Source organism: Mytilus galloprovincialis, chromosome 10, assembly GCF_965363235.1.
Source record: "Mytilus galloprovincialis chromosome 10, xbMytGall1.hap1.1, whole genome shotgun sequence".
Taxonomy (NCBI): domain Eukaryota; kingdom Metazoa; phylum Mollusca; class Bivalvia; order Mytilida; family Mytilidae; genus Mytilus; species Mytilus galloprovincialis.
The window spans coordinates 84,851,277-84,875,458 of NC_134847.1; the positions used below are offsets into that span (position 1 = coordinate 84,851,277).

Below are 24,182 nucleotides of genomic sequence, written 5' to 3' on the forward strand. Positions count from 1 at the left end.
ATAGCGGAACGTGAAGTTAAAGGTGAATGTCAGTTTTTTTAATTTTTTCTTGTGGAACATTTGTATGAGGTCTCACTGCATTATAAGAACGAGGAAGATATGATTAACGACTAAAATATCCATAAGACATAAGTGCAAACTATTTTTTTAGAACATAATAAATATACCATGACATCATATTTCGCTGAATAATTATAAAGTATTTGAATTGATACATTTGTAGGTGACATTGAAGAGGCAGTCCATTACTACCAACTAGCTTATTCACTGGACTCTCAATTTTCTGTTTCTATGGTGAATGCAGCAAGAGGTTTACGTCAGATAGGAAGGTTAAATGAGGCAGTGTCAATTCTTGATCGGTAAGTGTATGCTGTCAAACATACAGAAAAAAGATTACATAAGTGAACCACATCGATGATAGACGACTAGAACGTTCACCCTTATATCATTATATTAAAACAGGAACTGATCTCACTGTTTACAATATTATTATCTAGCAGAACTGCATCATTTGAAGTATATTACTTTTGTTGTATGAAATGTATCTGTTAATGATAATAACAACACTATAATTATTGACAGTAGTAACTCATCGACGCTTTTGTTATTTTACAGGGCATTGTTGTTGGGTAGAAGTTCCGAAGCACTTGATATGTTAGGACTCGTTTACTATCAGATGGGAAGATATTCGGAATCTGTCCGTTTATTTGAGGAAATCCTTGGAGACAATCCAAACAATACAGATGTAATGACTCATTATGTAAGCTATGTCCATTCTGTCTATAGTAATTGTATATTCGTGTAGGATTTAGGAGTTTGGTGCTATGTTCGTTTTAAGATTGGAACATTTACATTTGGTAACCAACTATTTTCATCTATTTATAGAATAGATATCATGATTTTTATGTGCACAACATGTGTTCCTGAATGAACATTCATTATGTACGGTCTGATCTTGGAAAACAAAAGTTCCTACAAAAACTACATTGATTGCATCATTAGATGTAAGGCAATTGCCTAACTTTTATGAAGTAAGGTGTAGTGAAATCTTCCCTTTTGTTAAATACAGTTGGTGACAATAAAAATAAGCATTATATAATCGGTTTGTATAACCAGTTTTCCGTTTATTTCACATCATTCTCATATCTCATCTGCAGATCCCCAAATAAGTAGTTAACATATTACACGTTTATTTTTAAATTAAATTTGAACATCAAATAAACGAATCTGTTTCTGTCGAACTTTGATATATGTCCGACATATTTTTCAAAGTATAGATCTATATGTTACACAGGCACAAGTTGTAGCAAACAATGGTGACGTCATAAAGGCTGAGCATATACTACTCGACGTTTTACATCGCAGTCCTAATCATACAGAAGCTTTACACTTTCTGGCAAACGTTCTTGGGCAACTGCAGCGACACCAAGAGGTAATTATATTCCGTATTATCAGAAAGATATATTAAAAACTAGAAAGATATATACTGAAATTTAAAAACAGAAAAATATTTACTGAAACTAAAGAACAGAAAAATATGACCTAAAAGCGTAATTGAATTGGTAAGTACTTATCAGTGCAGATTACATGATTTATGAACATATTTATACTATTTGCATCAGATCTTTTTCTTACATAGATCTGTATTAGTAATTAATGACAATAAAGTAGGAAGGCAGATACTCTGATCGGTTTTGAAATTACAAATGAAATTACAAGTTATTTTTATTCAAGCTGAATGTATCTTTAAGGCACTTGTGTATTTGGAGCAAGCCATTACCTTACAAGAACATTCAGGGGACAACGGCGAACTGGAAAACATGTATTTCCAGCATGGTAATCACCTGAAAGATTTAAAGCAATATGACGAAGCACTTATTGTGAGTAAAATAGATATTTAAATTATCTGTCCATCTTGTATTCCGTCGGCTATTCTGTGTTGTAATATAAGTCAAAATTGACTTAACTGATTGCAACATTTAAATATCGTATAAAAAAAAAATCACCAAGACGTGTAACACATTGCGAGTATGATCTGCTTACTTTTCCGGATAAGCTGAGATCCCACACGGTTTATCTGAGGGGTTCGTGTTGCTCTGTATCTGATTATCTTTTTTTGTAATTTTGTGCTGTTTTATTTTTTGTCACTTTGTTATTTCTGTTTTATCATGGAGTTGTCAATTACTTTGATGGGGACATTTAGAAAAATCAATTTGCGTTAAAAAGATAGTTTTTGTGTAACAATAACTATTGATTGTACAAAGATCTTTATTGGGCAGGGATTCCAAAGAAAACAATTTCAAGGTGGACGAATCCAAAGGGTAGTTTAACACTCAAAAGAAAACACTGACAACGTCATACCAATAAAAACGACGAGAATACAAAGTTTTTAAAACCATACACAGAAAACTAAAGATTTAGCGATACAAATCACACCAAAAGACCTGATTGTAAACTCAGGTATTTCCAATCTTACGACGTTTCATGTTTAACACGGGGTGTCCGTTTTGGTGCATATTAAGATATAAATCTTGTGATAAAATTCAGTTGTTGGTTTCATAATCAAGGATAAGTAGACGAGGTACGACAATCAAATCATCTGTGTGCACGTGGACATTTATGACATAATTATGCAAGAACAGTGAACCTTAGAAGTAATGATAATTTGCTATTAATAAATGATGAAACTCCACTTTACAACAGAATTATAAACATGTCTTCCAAAACACAGGTTTCGTTAGCTAGTCTTGTTGATTTTTTTTCATTTGTTGGTATTGAAGATTAATGCTGTAACATATATATGTTTGTTTTAAATACCACTTACGCAAACACGTTTTCAACCGAAAATTAGGTTACTTTGGAAGAATATATAATCCACATTATCTATCTGTTTGTCTCTCTGTCTGTCGATTGATATACCCGAGGATGTGCATAATGAAATTTGTTTACTGTCATATGGGAAGATAATCGATATTGTGTAGCGGGAAATGTTCTTTAGTACGTAAACCTCACAATTGGAGTTTAAATGTAATGTTTGTGTTGAAATTCTTGTTCCAATCGGTACCTTGCGTTTTTTTCGTATTACCACCGCTGAATCGAAGCCGTACCTATGGACGGAGTGAATGTGAGTGTTTCATTTGCTTGATAGAAATCATATCTTAGAGTGTCCAATTCAATTGAATATCATATTTAGTTGACTTAATTTCAAATTTTGCAGTCACTTCTGAGAGTTTAACGCAATATAATAAATATATTTCATTTAACGCAAAAGTATATTTGTTTTTCAGAGTTACCAGAAAACAATCAAGCTCAATCCGAAAAAAACAAAGGCTCTTTTAAATTTAGGTGCTATATTTCACTTAAAGGTAAGAAATTAAGTATGCAGTTTCAAAGTGTAAAGAGAGACAAATGCAGATGGAATCGGGCCTACTTTTAAAAAATGCATCGTTTTCTTTTGAGTTCATACTATACCATCAAATTGTAGGGAAAAAATCTGAATTTCCAGGCAAATTCCGTAAACCTGACAAAATCAAACGCTTACAAGTGAAAAACAGCTTCCGTACTTGATACAGGCAGATACTTATAGTTCCGTTATATTGACATAATAACCAAACAAATAGGAGAGATTGCAGGGACTCGGGAAGGGTTAACAGATCATCAAGATCATCAATATCCTGCCCCACCTGTTGTACCCGTCCATACAATTACAAACCCGCTGATAAGTCTAATTCAGTATGTCACATTCGTAGAAAAAAGACGGGATTTAGGTAACGAAAATATGAAACAATTCCGTCGTCATCTGTATATTAGTTGCCGTCCAGCACGTGATACCATCAGTTTAATCTACTAAGAAATTATTTCAACTTCACCACTTCAAACTCTTGGTTTAATAGCTTCAATGTGAGCAGCAACAACCTATCAAGCAAATCATGATAGGAATATGCACGGTTCGCATATGTTCGATTTTAAACAGTGATATTCCTAGAAGTGTGTAGGAGGTAGGATAACTATGAATACTTTCTTTCTACTTGTAGGGTGATTTTCAACTGGCAGTCAGATATTATGAAGAAGTAATACGAATTGAACCAAACAATAAAATTGCATTAAAAAATATGGAAAAATTGCAGAATATTGGGAAAAATAGCCAAGTTACATGATAGAAGAAAAAGTGCATTATATCATCAGTATCTCGCAATTTTATTATTAATGAGGCTAGAGAAAACAAATGGTTCCTTCCATCCAATCTACTATTTATCAACTACAGCATTTTGAAGAGGTTATTTTACTTACTAGGGCTTTATTGTTTATTTATTATTATTATCATTTTATTGACAGATTTCTATTTTATTGTTATTGTTGTTTTATAAATTTTATATAAATGGTGCTTTACTGATTAAATTTTGTTAAATACAGCATTAATTGTCAGTTTTTTCTTTGTCGAACAATATATTCAGGTATGAGTATGAGGCTCTAAAGAACTTTTTGGGTGTCTGGTGCTGCTTTTTTTAAATTAAATTTGGAACTTGAAATAAATGGATTTCTGCTTTGGAAGAATTTGTAAGAGTTTTCAACAGGTCATAAGGATAAGGTTCTATCTTGTACCTTGAATTTTAGAGAATTATTTCCAAACTTGACCGCGACATATTTGTAAACAAACCGCCTATGGAAGAACCTTCAATTTGATAATGCTTACATCTTCAATATGTACCTTTCGGACGATCGTAACATGTCTATTACCTCTAAACAAAAATTGCTGGTATTACGACCTTATTTGACAAAGAAATGTAATGTACTTTATTTAGTTGCGTTGATATATGTTAACTTCAAATATTAAACATTTAATAGAATTTTCATTCACAGTTTATCTAAGTTACAGGGAAAATCTTATGAAGCGATTGGGGAAAAGCCTGCTGTTATCAAGGTAAATTTCTTGAAACTGACTCCAACATAATTTAGATTTCAAATTGATGAAGAGCGAGATATGAAAATGTGCATTTGTACATGCTTGTCTAAAGTCAGTTCCTAAATCTATAGTCGGGTTTTGTAAGCTTCATTGCAATGTATTCGCACCCGACAGGACACATGCCCGTTAGCAATTGTCATAACTAAATGTCCGTCTTCATGAGCGTTCTATTCCATTATCAATTTTATTGGTCAATCGACCCTTTTAACCACACTTGTCAGGATTGTTATTATCTGGTCCGCCATAGTCGAAAAGATCATAAGAATTTAAGGGTTCGGGTTCCGCAGCTATATTGTTTTATGAAACGTTTTCACAAATCTGCTTTCACTTGCCATTGATTACAATTGGACGACAATTGGAGGCAATTTGATTCTGATTGAAAATATGTCTATTTATTTTATCTCGAGGGCAAATGTTTTAAAACTTTCAGTGAAGATTATGGAAAATTAAGATGTTTCCATAATCCTTCACATAATGGGGATAGTTTCAAAAACATTTGACAGGGATGATGTATGTCAAACTATTCAAATTAATTGCGCTTGTTGAATATTAGAATGATGATAGACATTCATTCAAGTCTTGTTACAACACACAAGGACGCGAAAATCACACATTACCTTATCCTAAACAAACAACGACAAATGACAATCTACTGTTTCCAAACATTCAGGACTAAGCCACCAAAGCAAAAACAATATCTGGGTTAATTGCAGGTTCTTCTAAAGGGTTTGCAGATCATTTTCTACATATTTTACCAGCGTGAGTCGACATTTTGAACAGTCTTATACGTCTATATCTTTCTTGAAATACTGGATACGTATATAATGAACTGTCCGAATGTATCATGAAGTAGATAAAAAGTATGTGTTTTTGCTGGCTTTTTATCATTCATTGGCATTCCAATAATCTGTATGCAGCTAGATATTCAGAAAAGAATTATTCTTTTGTAAGTAATATAGTAAGCATATTCACATACTTCTTTGTAAACATTGAAAACAATTACACGGTTAAGAGCGCACATTCATGTACAAAAGTCCAGTCGAATTATTATTGAAATTGTGAAAAAAGTAATTTAATCATTTAACGGATGTCATACCTTGAAAAAAATATAGATCTTTATTTATTTTAACCTGTACAAACACAACTTTTAAAATTAAAGATAGTACATCTTCTATTTTAAATTTTATATAGTTTTCTACAATCAAACTAAATCAAACATAACAAACTATCTACGTTTGTCACTTTTCAATAACAACCAAACAGCTAATTCCTTTTCATTCAATGTATTTCATACTATTTCATGATAAACTCAATGTCTAGTTCTAATAAATAGTTGTGTTGATTTTCCTGGCACATTCTTTGACGGTTTCACCATATTAAAGCTCATATTACTGCCCATGTCTTTTTTCCTGTACTTCGACCTGTAATATTAAACCATAAATGAAAGTATACAAACAAATATTTAATCAATGCACTTTTTTTTTTCTCAAATTGGTAGTTTAACTATCTAACATATCCTAATGTGTGCTTCTAATACCCTTCTACCATTTGGATTCAAATATTTCCTGTAGTCTTAAAAAACATTGTAAGCAGAAATAAATCGCACATATCATTTATTTCGATCTCAAAATGATATACTAGTACTAAGGATATTATTTGTTTTCAAACCGTAACGCAATTCTATGTTACTCATTAAATTGTGTAAATAAAATCGATGAATTTATGACATGTGCTGGGGAAAACAATAAGATAGTCTAAGATCCATTATCATACTTTCTGGATGTTTTAATGCAAGGATTCATCCTTTGAACTTTGCATTGGCGGCTTTGGCAGGTTCACATGAAATGATTTCGGTTGCAGAAACCGAATAACGACTCGATAGTTGTTCATGTTGTTAGGACAAACTAAACATTTCCATAGTATATGTGAATCAATATTCCATATCGGTCAACTAACTTATGATGCTGTCGGTTTTGCCACTTCCTACCACTCTTCAACCTTGTATCAACTGAGAGAGATATACACGCCGCTGTACTTTATTTACGGTGCCATGAGAAATAAACAAGTCGATACGGAGCCATTGCGATGCAGATTTCTGGTTATCGTTCAATAACGTATTTACAAATCTCGGTATTCAATTTAGGTTTGTTATATTATCTATCTAATTATCATAAAAATATAATTATCAAAAACTTCTTAAATATTTATTCACCTTAATTTCTGTCGTAAAAGTAATGCTCCAATTATTCCTATTATAATCACAACTGATGCAACAACAGAACTTGTTATAATTATCAGCTTTGAGGATTCAGACGCTTCTGTAAGTGGAATAATAAACTACTGTTTCTTGTGAAAATATATATAGAAATATTTTATGTCCTTTAATTTACTACAACAGATTATTGATTTTGATGTTGATCGTGAACCAGGTAAATCAATAATAAAAATTGTATTATAGCGCTAACTTTGAGAACTTGACACCAATAGAATGTTTTAAGAAAAACTTTTTTCTCTTTTCTGGTCTTTCTGCCTTGTTATTATAATATATAATTTTTCTTTCTGTGCTTATATGTTTCGTAAAATAATTCTTCTTGCATAAGAACTAACCCTTACCTGTTGAATCTTCCTTGCTGTCAACTGGTTTAGCAACTTCGAATATAAAAATATATATTGTATGCAATACAGAAAAATGTCAGTGCATTCTTTAAATCAAGTGAAAAATGTGCATGGTTCTTTTAGAAAGTGGAAAACATCAGTAAACAGTATACTTTACAAAATGAAATATGTATACAAGGCTTAATTTGTCCTACCATTTAACAAAAAAAAACATTTAGCAAAAGATGGCAATCCTTGGTGAAATATTGCAATCAGTGTTTGATTCATATAATGTGATCATCGATTGTAGACAAAACTACGAGTTTTCAACAATTTTCATCGTGTAGTTATTTACAAAAGATTTAAATCAACTGTGTCAAATAGGCCCAAGAGGATATAATTATTCTGTTATTGCAAGTCAATATTTGTTGGTGTACACACAAAAATTAAAGATTCGTTTATATCAACCTTTATTTCGTTGCTGTATCCGATACAAGATTAACAAAGACTGTTACAAAAACCGCAAGTCAATATCATTTATGGTAACATTCTGTCAAAACGGTGAAAAACAAAGCAAATATTGTAAATATAAAGTATTTTCAGACATTTCGGTTTCAAATTCTAAAACAATTATAACATCCGATTATTATAATTAACAAATATGAATATACCCATACCTATACAAAGGTCATCCTGCTGAGCCCCTATTATATTTGTTGTATATCCATCTGGGCACGGCTTACAAACTGTTTGGCCTGTAAGATCTTGGTACATTCCTAAGTGGCAGGGCTCACATTTCGATTGTTTGTTGTAGAATGTTCCTGTCGGACACTCAACTGCAATGATAACGACAATAAATTTAAGACAGTTTACAAAATAATAATTTTTTTTCGGCGGAAATTTTATATTTCTTGTAGTTATACGAAAAAGCATTCTACACATTCTTGTCTAGTCAATTTATTCTCAAGACTTGCTTTTGAAACTATCAATTCTATTCTATTTTCCGACATGCCCTGTATATATTTTTTAAAATGTCTTAAGTGTCAAATCGTATAATGACTCATGTTTCTGAATTCCAATGAATTCAAAGGGAAATAATAAACTTGTTTTGTCTACCTTATGGTAAAACATATATTGACAATTCTTGGTTTGTTACTGTTCTTACATCTGCTCCTTTATGTGTTACGTAATTGTATACTTCTTTACTTATTGTGTTACCATAATTTCGCGGTCTTAGATCTTTGGACACTAATGAAGTTGTCTGGTCGTAATATAACCGAGAGTGTCCTAGTTCCCGATTTTCATTTGACTGAGTTGGAATTCGCATTGTGAATGCATAGCAGGGGGTCATTTTATTCTCTCAGTGCTTGTTTGTCACCTTGATTTGTGTCTTTTGAATTAATCTATGAGATTTGGACGGTAAACTAAGAACGCGTAATGTTGTTATATGCCAAAGATCTATTTATTTAGTATTATGATATTTGTATTTCCTTACCAAGATCACTGATAACACTTACTGCAAAATGCTTCAATTCGTATTCTGCCTGGTAAACAAACGACCTCGCTTGAAGTTTGAACTTTCACTTTATCAAACTGTACTTTTACACCAGAGAGTTCAAAAACTTTGCCAGTCTTGTTGATTTCCTGTGCAGATTTTTCCAATTCCGCTATGGCCTTTACAAGATTTAGGAGGGCTGGACTGACTGTGAAAATTACAATTTTCAATGTTATATATCAAGCTTTAAGGAAATGTTAAGTTTTATACTTGGACGTAAGCGTATTAAGTTAGATTATATGATCGAATGTTGGTTTTTTTTTTACAAATAATGGTTTGGTTTCAATAGCATAACCCACTTTTTTGTTTATAATTACATAAACACGCTGTTAGAGTACAGTCTAAAGAGGAATACAGTAAAATATTTACTTTATCTTTTCTTATGTTTTATTTTCGGATTAATATATTGCCCCTGTAAACCCATTACATTGTTGTTTCACACTCGTAAATGAAAGAGGGATGTATTGTCTATATTTTTGAAGTCATCTTGATGACCTACTTGCATATTTATGAACACATTATAAAATACTGACGTTTCTTTGTAGAGGTATAGCTCTCCAAATCTAAATTGTCTCCATTGTCTAATGGTATTGTAAGAGTAATTACTGCATCCACTCCTGTACTACGTTTACGTTTTGAGTTGCACCCTTCAAAATATTGAAAAGTGATATCACAAAAATACTGAAATCCGAGACAAATTAAAACAAAAGTCCCTTATCAAGTGGCAAAAAAATAAAAGCTCAAGCACATCAAACGAATGGACAACAACTGTCATTTTCCTGACTTGGTACAGGCATTTTCCTAAGTAGAAAATGGTGGAATTAACTTGGTTTTATAGCTAGCTGAAACTCTCACTGGTTTGACAGTATCATAAAATTCCATTATACTGATAACTGAAAAAACGAACAGACATAAAAGATACAAATGTCAAAACTGGGTACAGCAGTCAGCATTGATTGTATGTTTGACATTATGCTCGTTTTCTTTTTCCTTTTACGTTAATCGTCTAATCATTGCAGAAAGGAACAAAACCAGTTTTTGCTTTTTGTCAAGGGACTATTAAGTGGATTTCTAATAACGGTTTTAAGACATTTGATATTCGAGTAATTTGTTCCCTTGTATATCGCCACATCCATTCTCCCACTTTATGCAAATGTATGAAAAATAAGCATATTATTATTTTCCAAAATAAGGGAACAGTGATCGATTTACCTTGAGCTAAACATTATTATAGTAAACTCCCTACACTTTTATATATAAACTAATTGTTTCGTTCAATCATGTGTATTTTTATTAGATTCAAATAAAACATTTGGTAAACATTTGGTAAATTCTTCGCCTCTTAAGAAAAACTGGTACTTTTGCATCCTGATAACAGATAAATATGTTCCAACATATATGTGCTGTCTGTATAAACTTGTATGTTTTTGTGTGTTGATAAATCCTTGTTTATTTGTTTCTAATCAGTTCCTCATTTAGAACATCCAAATGACATTTTTTTTAATTTGTTCCTCATCTAGAACATCTAAATACCATGTGTTTCTCCATATGCTATTTCCAATTGTTTAAGGCTATTTTTCCAAAGTTGTTTCATGTATTGCAATACCATGTTTGCGGATACAAATCGACTCTTGTAAATCATGTTAATCTCTTGTTTTCTGCTATATTTATACTAACTGTTGGTATGTTGAGGATAGAGCAGATTTTTCTGAAAGACAAACTTACCATTGATTTCAACGTTTATTTCACATGTTTTATTAATGACACACTGAAGTTCAGATTTTGCATTCTTCAATATTTCTGTCTTAGCATCTTCAACCTTGTGGCATGGAAAGTTTGTGTATGTCATTGCTGAATGAGTTATTATTGTACTTGGTCCATGTAATTCTATAGGACAGAAAGACACACATAGTTCCTATTATAAAAGGTATGATTAGTTTTTATTATCTAATGTACTACGACTTAGTCCAGATATGTCCCATTCCATTGAACTACAGTCTTTTCTTCAAATCTGCTCTTGTTTAAAGTTTTCATGTATGGTCGCTTCGAACATTTCTTCTTGTCATAGTGGCAAAACCAGAGAACCACAGAAGAATGTCGATTTGGGAAATAAAACGCAACAAAATAAAAGATTATGATTTGTTTCAAATACTACATTACTCGATTGTTTTGATGTTAAACTATCTTGTGTTTTCTGGTAAATTGGAACATATAATTATGAGACATTAATTATGACAAATATTTCAATTTATGATGGAAAAAAAGGTTTGTGATTCATTGCATTGAGACGGTAGTAGTAAGGTTAGTGATAGTCTTTTCAAGTATTTACATGACTTTTTGTTTAAAAATTAAGATGGTCACCTGTACTTTTTGTATGAGTAGAATATTATATAAATCGTTGTAAAGCTATTACTTGAGCAAGATGGAGGCTGCCCATTCCATATATAATTAGTTGATTGTCCACATTTGTATTGTTTCAGTGTAGTTCTGCCAGGTACAAATGCAAGTCCTGGTCTACAAGCCGCTGAACATGTAGTCGTATCACCAGTGGTATTACAAGACATATGAACACCATAGGCGGATGGTTTATTTGGACATTCTGTAAAAAAGTACGTATATTCTATTGATTTAGATAATGCAGTTCGAACATTGCTGAACTTTAAAATAACAACTCTTTGAGACTAAATTCACAACACAACAAACGCAAATTGAAACTGCGACATTAGGAGTCTAATAATGATAACAAAAAACACGCTTAGTTTTGAAAGACATACAATATTTAGGATATAATGCAAGGCAAAGTAATAACGTCAAATGCAAAATTAATTAAACAAAGTATCAGTACAGATATCTTACTTGGACAAGTCATTGTATTACAAACTTTCTTTTCTATAGATTTTCCAACACATATATGACCACCTAGCCCTGGAACTGGATTCGAACAGTACCGGTATTTGTTCTGGTATCCGCCTCCACAAGACGTGGAACAGGGTAACCATTCACTCCAATCAGTCCAACCTCCATTTACTGTAATTACAAAAATCTTGTACATGCATGATTTCGTTCATTTGAACACAATTTTTAATATACTGGTGAATTATTTTCCATGGAACAAAAACTTGTTGCAAATTTTATGGACATTTTAGCGTATTTAAATGTGATGTGTTCAAAAAAAGTATGCGGTGTATGATTTGTATTATATGGTTGTATTTTCAGCATAATCGATAAAAAGAATACATCAGTAAGAGGAGAAGCAAATGTGTCATTGGGACACAAATAATGTCCCCACTTATATAACGTCATAATGAGGCATAACTCACGAACTTTAAATGTGACTGATGTCACCTAAATTTGAACTTGATCTAAATTTTGCGGTATTAAGCAGTATGTAAAGGTTTCATAACATTTGGATGTGTTAGAGAACGGAAACCAATTTAGGGCGTACGATTGGACGTAGGCATGGGCGGATGAGGTCGACACTTACTGCCCCCTATAGTGACGTCGGCAGCATACAAATGTTTAAAACTGTATAATTTATCAATACAGCTTTTACGATCAGTAAATGGCTTCCTAACTAATCAACATATTTGTTATAATGTATACAAACCTGGTGCTATCTCACAAAACGTTCCGTTGAATCGCGCCGGACAAACACAAGTGTAGTTTGAAGCACCATTCTTACATGTTGCCCCATTTTCACATTCGTGTCTTTTACAGAAATCTGGTTGAGTTTGACATGTCAGTCCTGTATAACCACCAGAACATATACACTTAAATCCGTTTATCTTGTTTTGGCATATATGACCATGACAAGGATTGGCTGCACATTCATCGACAGCTAGAAATAAATATTTTTATATATATATATAATTATAGTGTATTATTGTGATGGTTATTACTATGAGTATTGAATATTGTTAGCTAAAAATTATTGTGCAATACAAGTGCGATATTTTTTCTTTACTTTTCAAAATAACGGATACCACATCGCCACATGCGGTAGGAAAGGTTTCAGTTGTGATATCATTCTAGTTCAAAAAGGAGATTGAAAATGCATTTTGCTCTTCGTTGTTAACCATTTTTCAATTTCTAAATAAAGATATATTCCACTTTGAAATTCATGTTAAAATATCTACGTCATATATTGCACCTTAAACATTTGTCTTTATTTTAATAACACTTTACTTTTTTCATTTTGGTGTCTCCAGTCTATTTTAACATTGATTAATTATCATCCCTAATATCCAGCGAAATATTTAACATACATATTCAGGACGACTACATGTGGAAATCTACGTTGTGATAAATTGTGTCACTAAACTATGTAAACTAAAAGTTAATGGAAACAGCAGGATTTATAACTTCTTCTACACAGATATACTGGGTATAATTATTGTAATATTGCAGTTTAGTAATATATTATCTGAGGAGTATTTTTAAAACCTACCGTCGCAGACACTTGGAATAATCATCTGAAATGCCTTTGGATCTTTTTTCCATAAATCATTACTTGTTAGAAGACTATTTGACGCAGTGGTGGAACAAGATTGTGATAGCTGCTTTACATCATTTAACGCTAACGCCTTTTCAATGACAGTAAAACTTGATACCAGTATATCTACAAACAACACAAATAGTGTATTGATGGAATTTATACTCCCTCTCTGTCATTCTTACCAAGGTTGGGGGGGGGGGATTAAACGTTGTATTACGTAATTGGTAATAAAAGACATTATAAAGAAGATTTGTAGGGGAAGTATTCAATTCCCTAGTATAGCAAGTATTTAAACGTTAAAAGTTGTTATAGATGTTCAAAGCTTGTCTAGATTATCAATCTGTGTCAAAAAAAGTAGAACAGATGCTTATTAATATGTTTAATTCAAAAATTCTAAAACAAGTGCAATAGGACTTTTTTCCTTATAAACTATGAAGTTTTGAAACAAACTTTCGCATGACGATGGTTTTGTTTTCTTCTCTTAAACGATGACTGTGAGAAATACCTTACCTCTGGGTCACTATTTTCTGTCAATGTCATAAGTACTGTATTTATTAAAACGTTTAAAATAAATTTACTTTTTAATATAATATACTATACTTATACACATTATAAGCAAGTATACATACCTGCCCTGCTTTTAATATGAACTGCTGGTTTAGATATTTGAATTGGTGATACATGTCTGGTTAGCTTGTTACTTCCACCTTTATACAAAATTATGTTCCCAGCAGAGTCAATTACTATAGCCACGTGTACCCATTTCTCTTTTTCTATGCTAACACCAGTTGACACGGTTTGTCTAAATATATCAAATATCTATAATGATTAATCGAAGATTTCAGAGAAAAAGACAAGTTATTCCTATGGAAGCAGTCAATTAAAATTATCAAATAAAGAATGTTCAACTTTTTAAAGGAAAAAATGTGATTACAACATAAGTATCAGGTCAGAGTTTAATCTAGATATGGAAAACTTGTGTTGCTGCATTACTATATCAAATAATTTTATTGTTCTCCTTTATAGCTGCTATTTGTTTAAAGCTATATCAATGTTTCAATCACACTATAAAGTGAATAAGGCCTCATGTTAATATTCAATGCGAAAAAAATTCCATTGATAAATAACAGACATAAACATTAAGGGTGTGTTAGTGCGTGAGTAATCAATTCACCCTGCATATGTTAGGCCAACTTTGGACTCTATGGTCAAATGCAATCCAACATTTCCGCCAATGTCAATTTCCAATCTGCTATGATCATGTATAAGTTTACACCACAGCGACACGGATAACGTCTGTATGGTCATAATACTTCCTTTAAGACTAAGAGACACATCAACATCTTCGAGTAGCAAATTGAAATCTAAAAACAAAATCAAAGTTTTACAGACATTTGATATTGTTCCAAAATTGCATTATTGAGACTATTTACATATGCTTTTCGTTCTTTAAAATCATGCAAATATATAAAGTATATCTACCGTACACACCACTCGTGTTTTAAGAATAACACCGGTGTCCAAACCTTTACAAAACAGAAATAGGAACTGGAATAGGATACACGACAAAAACGGTGTCGAAAAGATAGTAAAAGAAAGATCAACTTGTATTATGGAGTTTCTAAGCTTTCTCTTAAACATAAAATTTCTGAAAGAACGTTTATTTGTTTTATAGAAACTGTAGTGTGTATTTCTTTTGATCAAATTTTTAGCATTAAAGTAATTGTTTTATTATTGTAGGAGACACGAAAAAAAAATCACGTCCAAACTGATTACCCATATTAGGCTAGCTCTACGTGTCGTCACGTGGTTGGGCTGATATAATGTTTCCAGCCTGGGTTCATTCGTAAAACGTCTCGGGATGATACCCGGGCTGATATAAAAAAAGATCATGTTTTGATCTGTATGTATATGAGTATTAAAAGTATTCCAATATCAAATCTGATTAACCTTAGCCGTATTGGTCACAACTTTTTTGAACTGTTGGTCTTCAGTGCTCTTCAATTTTGTACTTGTTGAGGCTTTCGAACCTTTTTTCGTCTGATCGTCACTGGTTAGTATTGTGTGAACGAAACGCACGTCTGGCGTATTAGATTTTAAACTTGATACATATGTTATCTATAATTATTCGTGTGTTTCTCTGTTCTATATTTTCTCCATTTTTTTTTATTGTATTCCTGTCATGTAATGTTGTCATTTTAATGTTATTTTTAACAATGCCACTGAAGCGGGAGGTTTGGCATGCCGCAAAACCAGGTTCAACCCATCATTTTTTTTAAGTCAGGAAAGGTCCATTGGTATATTATAGTTCGTTTCTGTGTGTGTTACATTTTAATGTTGTGTTTCTGTTGTGTCGTAGTTTCCTCTTATATTTGATGCTTTCCCTCAGTTTAAGTTTGTAACCCGGATTTGGTTTTTTTCTCAATCGATTTATGAATTTCGAACAGCAGTATACAACTGTTGTCTTTATTTACTGACCTATGCAATCTGAGGCATGCGAGCTGCCTGAACTTTTCGTCAGTTGGTGTTCATCGCAGCTGTCACAACTTGTTGACATTTTTGTAGATGAATAGGAACCTACTGGACATGGTGTGCATGGTTCGAGTCCATTAGCAGAACTGAAACCAGGCGGACATATATCTGTAATATACAAATGTTCAAATACCTGTGTCACAACAGGAAAGTAATATAAATGAATGTGTATGTGTGTATTCACTGCGACACTAGATAGAGAGGAATTAAAAGAGATGTGACATTATTATTTCGACAAACCTAACAGTAAAACATCTGAATGCATAATAACCTCTTCAATTAGGCTGGTGTTTATACATTTATCAATTGTCTACACTCTTAAAAAAAGCCATTCAACCCCAGAAATATAAGATCTGCCAGAACTTGTTGCAGTCATAATTATGTATTGTCCGTTATATAAAGCTATTTTTAAAAGGCTGACGTCAGTTAATTTATAAATAAATGTTGATGCTTCATTTAACCAATTACAATACAGAACATAATCATTTCCTATTTTTAGCACATTTTTGTTTGCAATGCCCCTCTTGCTGTTTTAAACAATAATCTTAATTACCAAGCTTTTGGATATATAGTTATACTTTTGGGTATCCGTCTGCATTGGGACAAAAACAAGCATTATGGATGACATTCAAAATACAAGTGCAAATACTTTTAGGGACTTCACCAATTGATATGTTGTGAATTGTCTTTCTTCGATTTTTGCCACGGCGTTATCATATTGTTTTCGTCTTTCTCTTTACCAACGTGATTTCTAATATGGCTTTCTATCATTTAAAACACATTCAAGATTACAAACATTTTCTTCATTAGTTTCATCTAATAATCAAAATTAGTTGTACCAACCTTTGCATTCTGTCTCCATTTCTGTGCCTTCATCTTCTGTAGACATACCGCGAGGACATTCTGTACAATTAACGGCTTCAATGTCACTTTTGTAGAACCCTCTTGGACACTTATGGCATGCCCCAACGTCTGGATCGAGATAGGATCCTCCAGCACATGCGGCTTAAAATGAAATAAAAATAAATCTAAATAAAACTTTAATTTGTACTGTTTGGTTTAACACAGTGATTACTAGCATTCAATACAGTATACATATCAGAAGCATGAACATACTGTAAACAAGTAGCAGTATACATATTAAAAGCATCTAATTAATTCTTTACGAATCATCTAATGATACATGTTTTTAACATAAACACATAAGTATTAAAAAACGATGTTACTCATTTTAAAATTTGGTTGATACACACTATCCACTGCATGACTCACAGATATACAAATTCTAGTATGGGCAAATTCAATATCTAAAGAAATTAGCTAAATGTAGCTATAATGTGCGGAATTTGAGTTTAGAAACGTACAACAAATTCAAAAAGTAAAAGTGATAACATATTTACCACATGTAAGAGTGGAATATTTAGGAAATCTTCCTGGGCCACAATCTATATCCACATCTCCAAACTGATAAGATGTCCTATCTATTTGAGCATTTGGTACATCCATCACGCCTTGATTCATCATATTCTTTGTTATATTAATGACAAGTTGAAATTTTTCGTTTGCATGTTTCATTGCGCTCACTGTACCATTACCAAATGGTTCATATTTTCTAATGAACGCAAAAGTCAGAAAAATTTCATCATTTGCTGATCTTCTGGCTCGTCTACGTTTTCTAGTTGTCCCACATGTCACTTCTACGTTTTCGACATTGCATGTTACCTTGTCCGGACAAACACTTTTAAAACCAGGATCAGATTCTAGTTTTTGCATGAGATTGACAAAGTTTTGTTTAATCTGATCTTGTGTTGCTTTATCGTTACAATCTCCTTTATAAACCAGTTCACCAGGTATCCGATGGTGTCTACCAATTCTTCGTGCTAAAAGAGAAAAAAAGGACAAAAGATTGAACACTTTTTGCAATGATTAATGAACAAAAAAAGCTTTTTCTTCTTTTTAACTTAATTAATTGGAACATACAAAATAATTTAGATGAATTACAGAAATGTGTCATGTTTCATAATAATTATTCTTGTTACTCAACGCCCAGATATACAAAAATCAGTTTAAAGATGTAATATTCTCCTTCTTGTGAATGGATATTTTGTACAAAGTCAAAGAACATGTTTTGTAATCGGTATATATTTATATGGTAGAAAATCAGGGACAACGTGTATGCATTTGTTTTAGTTACAGTAGTGAATGAAAAGTCTAAAACTACATACTAATGGCATTTTCTTAATTCAAATGAAGTAGCAAACTGTTGTTTTAATATATTATACAATAATGATAGAGCAAGTTCAGAATCATGTACGTATGCAATATTCTGTTCTTTTAACCAACAATCACAAATACAAATATGAAAAGAGTCGTATAATTGCTAATAAGACAACGAGACAATGAGACCACCAGAGACCACAATACCATAGAAATTATTAAGGTTATTGCAAACCTGCAACAATGAGTCAAGCCGATATCATCGTTAGCTATATACATCAGGCCCCAAAAGACAAACGTAAAAGAAATCAAACAATAACACAGGCTGGCCGATTTATGTTTAAATGAACAATTAACGAAATACAAATATGATATGCAGCAACAACCACTGAATTTCAGGCTTCGAACATCGGACAACCACATACACAATGTGGTAGGAATAAACCGTCAACCTAACCTTGAAAAGTAGTGTAACAGTACAACAAATGCACAAATTATAAAAATAACTTATTAGATCGATACAAAGTAGAAAAAAACAAGTAACATAAACACAGACCGGACGTGGCAGGGAATTAATTCATCCCTCACAACAAGATAAACACTAAGTACATATCATAGGGTAATCGCAATTACTGACTGATAGTTTAAATCCAATAACTAATAATAATAAAACATGTATCTAAGTCTCAAAATGTCAACCTGCACACATCCAACATCTAATTGATAGTTTAACCGTTTGAATTGTTTCCTTCGGAATATTGTACTACTTACAAGTACATCCGGGAACTGTCAGTAATGGACTCCATTTCCCAGCCACGGTAGAACATGTAAATAATCCTGTAAACGTAGCTATTCCCCCTACACCAAGTGGTATATCATATCTATCATTACACTGCATAGCACACTGTGTACCATACATCCATTTATCACACGTTAAAGCGCCATTCTTTGGTGGCTGAAGTACTGGACATTTATTTTCTACAAACAGAAATTTTAAACTGATTTATAACAGGCAAATCCAAATACAATTTGAATGGTCATGTTATATTTAGCAAATGACATAACGTTTCATACATCTACTGCATTTTGCCATTAAATAAAAAAAAACAGTTTTAAGCTTACATATAGATATAAGATGTGGTATAAGTGCCATTGAGACAGCTCACCATCCAAATCACAGTAAAAATAAACCATTATATATAGGTCGAAGTACAGTCTTCAACACGGACAAAACATCAAGCTATACAGGACCCCCAAATTAGCTAGTGCTCACCAATTTAAACTGGGAAACCAACTTTTGATTGATTTTAGCTGATTGATGAATTAATTGGTGGTTGGTTCTTGCTGCATCAGCGTAAAGGCGCAAAAGACTAAATAAATATTACGCGTCGATGTTATGATTTGATTAACTATTTTCATTTGGAGATATTGCCAAATTATGATAACCCCCCCCCCTAATTAGAATAAGATAAGCAAAAAGTTAAATAGCGATCTATCTGAAAAAAATGTCAAAGTTTAGGAAGCCTCAGATCTGATATGCAGCTTGATAATGTGACCAATAACACATGAATGGACGGACGGACAGAAAAGTGGATATATATACTGAGACTAGTATAATAGTCCAAGATATATAGACGGTAGGTAACCAGTAAATGCCGCTCATTCGCAACAGAGTGTGTATATTAATGTACTTACGTTTACAATACGGTTTTCCTAGGTTTCCCCAATCCCAATAAAGTTCACCAGATGTCACGTTCTTTCTACAAGTCATCTTTGCATTTCCAACTAAAGGATAACTCCCTTTGCATTTTATATCACACTCAGATCCATACTGATATCCATTTTTGCACGTGTACTGAAGATAGAGATCTCCATTAAAAACTGGAGGACCACAAAACTGTCCTAAAAAGAAAATACACAAAACATTTGATGTTTGTAAAAATCCCGACAATCTTAAGTCACTGAAAATATAGAAACCCATGACTTATTTTATCAAAACTGTTAAAGTTTTAATATTGTCTACTCTAGATTTCGAAATGTGAAAAACCAACGAAAAGAAAATCTTTCAATTTTTTACTGTGATTGTATTAGATTTTAAAAACACATTTTTTTTAGGATCGTTGACAAATATGAAAGGGAAATTACTATGTAGTTCGATCACTCGTTGACTATTTTTTCTCTATTCTAATTCTTCAATTAGTTTTTCTATAAGTCATTTCAAACCATGATTAAAAAATTACAAGAACTCATGTCTGGTTGATATTTTGTATCTTTCCTTTGTGCATCGAAATACAATGTATACTACTATTTTAGTTTAAACATATTTATTTACTATTTTGGACTAAAGTCCTAATCCACACGAAATAACGTAAACTGTGTAACAGAGGGACGAACGATACCAGAGGGACAGTCAAACACATTAATCGAAAATAAACTGGCAACGCCATGGCTAAAAATGAAACATGTAGTAGCAGAGAAGAAACACTCTATCTAAATACCATTACACAATAACTTAACTTACTTTCTACGACAACGAAAAATGTACATGGAGGAGATGTATTACTGCTAGCATCCTCTGCGACATAGGCTACTTCCGTTATACTTTCAAACATCTGTCCAGACCTTGGCCCTTTTGTTTGTCTCACGGTAGGTAACAGTCTTGAATTATCTTTAGCTGATGGTGTTATCCATGATACTATCGCCTTGCTACTTCCGCTATCAGCAAATGCATGTATTGTAGATGGGCAAGTAATGAATTCTGGAGGTGTTTTATCTGAAGATTTTTTTATTACATGTTTATAGATAATAAGAGAAAGTGTTCTGTTAAAAATGATTTAAAGATTTAATAACACTGCATACATGGCACGCTGAGGTAAAGAAACAAGTTAAACATGTAAGATGTATAGAGGAACCATAATTAAAGAAAAATTATTTAGATGTATATATATCATCTCTTGACCAGAATTGTTACAAGAAAGTAACAAATAAATGTGATATAGATACGATTCATTCTTACTACTATAACTATAGCATGTATATAAAAAAAGAAGATGTGGTATGATTGCCAATGAGACAACTATCCACAAAAGACCAAAATGACACAGATATTAACAACTATAAGTCACCGTACGGCCCTCAACAATGAGCAAAGCCAATACCGCATAGTCAGCTATAATAGGCCCCGATAAGACAATGTAAAACAATTCAAACGAGAAAACTAACGGCCTTATTTATGTAAAAAAAAATGAACGAAAAACAAATATGTAACACATAAACAAACGACAACCACTGAATTACAGGCTCCTGACTTGGGATAGGTCTAGATCGACACACTGAGGGAAAAAACGACAGCTGCAAGATAACAGTTTTCATTTCTGACACATTAAACTATGTTATAAATGTTCATGTTTAATTAAGTACCTTTACACAATGGTAATGATGTGGACCATTTTCTATCTTTTGTACATTTACTAAACATTGCTGATTGTGAACCATATCCATTGTCACACTCAGAAACACATACAGTTCCAAAAGGGAAGGCCTTGTTATCACAAAGGGCGTGTCCATGGAAAGGTCGAATGCTAGTATCATTTGTGCAGTGTATTACTGAAAGGAAATATTTATTAATTGTGGTATTTTTTAATTGTAAATAACATTTCAGTATTTAATATCTATGTTTTTGTACTTGTTATCAAAGTAATTGTTTAAAGAAAGTTTATTATAGTTGGACTTGTTTATTTTTAAAACTCATGGTTGTCTCTGAACTACTTTTATAAGATATATGTAAATGTATTGTTAGATGTCATTAATGTAAATGGTGTCGAAATTACTTGTGCGTTTGTAACCACGATTACCCCCCAAAAAAATATCATAGAATGTATTCCTCGAAACATCTAAACAAGAACCTACCTGAACATGTTGGTGCTGGGTGGTCGAACTTTTTCTCTGCAATACATTTTATTTTGGGTTGTCCGTTAAGTTGGTACCCCTCTTGACATGTGAATGTACATGTTGTTCCCATCAATACTTCATGACTTTCACATCTAACGTAGCCATGTGTAGGCCATAATGGCTGCTGACATGTTGTTACTGATACGAAATGTATAATCACAAAATTAATAAAAACATTAAGACATTTCCTATAATTCCTAAACGATATTTGTTTATAAACCGTATATAAGACTACGAAGCTTCAAATAAAAGAATGTCAAAGGTTTTTTTTAGGGAAAAAAATGTTAAAGTTAGTTTCATTGCACTCAATCGGTACTGTGCGTCTTTTGTCTTCTTGTGTTTCTTACCGATCTGATTAGTTATGTTATTTCAACTGATTTTTACAATTTTGTCTCACATTGTGCTTTTATACCTCTATTTTGCATGCTGTTTTGGGTTGGGTTTTGTGTTTTGTTTTGTTTTCTGTTTATTGGGGAAGAGTGTTGTATATGTCTGTCCCTACGCTAGAGTCGTCATCTACATGCTTTCTGAAGGATATATTTGTCGATAATACCATATCTCTTGTTTACACTGAAGCAGTAGCATGATGTTGCATGACCATACGACGGAGTGAGACGGAACCCTTGTCCTGCTAAGTATGCCAATCCAATATGTCTGTATATTCTATAAAAAAATTCTTGCTACATTATGATACAATAAAAGAAAAGTATGAATATTGTAAACGTTATCTTTACCTTGTACTTCCACCGTTTTTGCACATGATGCTTGGAAGCCTTCTTTATCTTTGGTTGTGAACATTATAAGGTTTGTTCCTCTATGTAATTTAACTGGGCTTTCAGGAGTAGATATAACTCTGTATCAAAAGAAATGACAAAAACACATATCGTCGCTGAGCTTCTAAAATGTTGTAAATTACAGATTTTTCAAGAAAAAAAAATTCTCACAAACAGGCTTTGAAAATTTTTGCAAAATGCATGCTTCCAAAATGTCGTATGTGAACTTGAACATTTTTGTAAATAGCAGTGAAATAAAAGCGTTGACATTTCTGGATTTCCAAGAACTTAAGTTATTTTCACAGAAATAAAGAAATGTACAATTATTTTTTTCCCAAAGCCATTCTACAACGATTTTCAAGTTTTCATACAACATTTTGGAAGCAAACTTTACAAACAACTGACATTGGCAATTTTGTGATATGTCTTATTTCACTCATTTTGATTGGTCTAACTGTATGCTATTTTGTAAACCCAAAGATTTCCTCACGCCCTGACCCTTGGTGTCAAAAAGTATTTTTAGCCAAAAAAGTCATATACGACATTTTAGAAGCCCAGCGACGATATGTGATTTAACTGGGATTTCGGGAATAAGTTTTACTCTGTATCATAAGAAATGACAAAATCACTTATGTTATGTAACTAGGCTGTCCGTAGATTTTACTCTGTATCAAAAGAAAAATGACAAACCAAATATGTAATTTAACTGGGCTTACCGGAGTAGTTTTCACTCAGTGTCAAAAGAAATTACAAAAACACATACGTAATTTAATTGGGCTTTCGGGAATATATTTTTCTCTGTATCAATAGAAATTTTTAAAAAAAAAACACATATGCAATTAATGTAACTGGGCTTTCAGGAATAGTCTTAACTCGTATCAAAGGAAATGACAAAACTCATACGTAATGTAACTGGGCTTTAACTCTGGATCAAAAGAAATGACAAAACATATACGTAATGTTACAAGCACTTGTTTCAGAAAAAAATCTGTATACCTGATAGTGAGGTTAATGTACAGGTATAATTATTTTTCTGAGACAGGTTCGTGCGTGAATGATAAATAAGCTGACAGAGAATTCAACTACATCGTAATAGCTATT

At 32.4% G+C, this 24,182-nt stretch overlaps 2 protein-coding genes across 2 annotated transcripts in view; one reads left to right on the top strand and one right to left on the bottom strand.

Annotated features, from left to right (window-relative positions):
• LOC143048659 (protein O-mannosyl-transferase TMTC1-like) overlaps positions 1-4,413 on the top strand; it is a 37,428-nt gene extending 33,015 nt beyond the window's left edge. The window contains exons 13-18 of the mRNA XM_076222454.1: positions 224-359; positions 616-760; positions 1,295-1,432; positions 1,752-1,880; positions 3,288-3,365; positions 4,035-4,413. Coding sequence (XP_076078569.1) covers positions 224-359; positions 616-760; positions 1,295-1,432; positions 1,752-1,880; positions 3,288-3,365; positions 4,035-4,157 — 749 coding nt within the window. The 3' untranslated portion in view covers positions 4,158-4,413. The remainder of the gene's footprint in view (positions 1-223; positions 360-615; positions 761-1,294; positions 1,433-1,751; positions 1,881-3,287; positions 3,366-4,034) is intronic.
• A 1,719-nt stretch (positions 4,414-6,132) lies between these two features.
• LOC143049599 (uncharacterized) lies at positions 6,133-23,106 on the bottom strand. The gene is made up of 22 exons (XM_076223200.1): positions 23,043-23,106; positions 22,267-22,446; positions 21,778-21,963; positions 20,879-21,130; positions 20,053-20,259; positions 19,129-19,335; positions 17,541-18,020; positions 16,984-17,145; positions 16,087-16,248; positions 14,783-14,972; positions 14,238-14,410; positions 13,561-13,731; positions 12,721-12,951; positions 11,970-12,140; positions 11,527-11,712; positions 10,839-11,000; positions 9,647-9,760; positions 9,076-9,261; positions 8,236-8,394; positions 7,577-7,612; positions 7,176-7,281; positions 6,133-6,384 (listed from the first exon to the last, which is right to left on the bottom strand). Exons 1-22 carry the CDS (start codon positions 23,104-23,106, stop codon positions 6,273-6,275), a joined length of 3,897 nt encoding a protein of 1,298 aa, XP_076079315.1. The 3' UTR covers positions 6,133-6,272.
• Between the last annotated feature and the right edge of the window lie 1,076 nt (positions 23,107-24,182).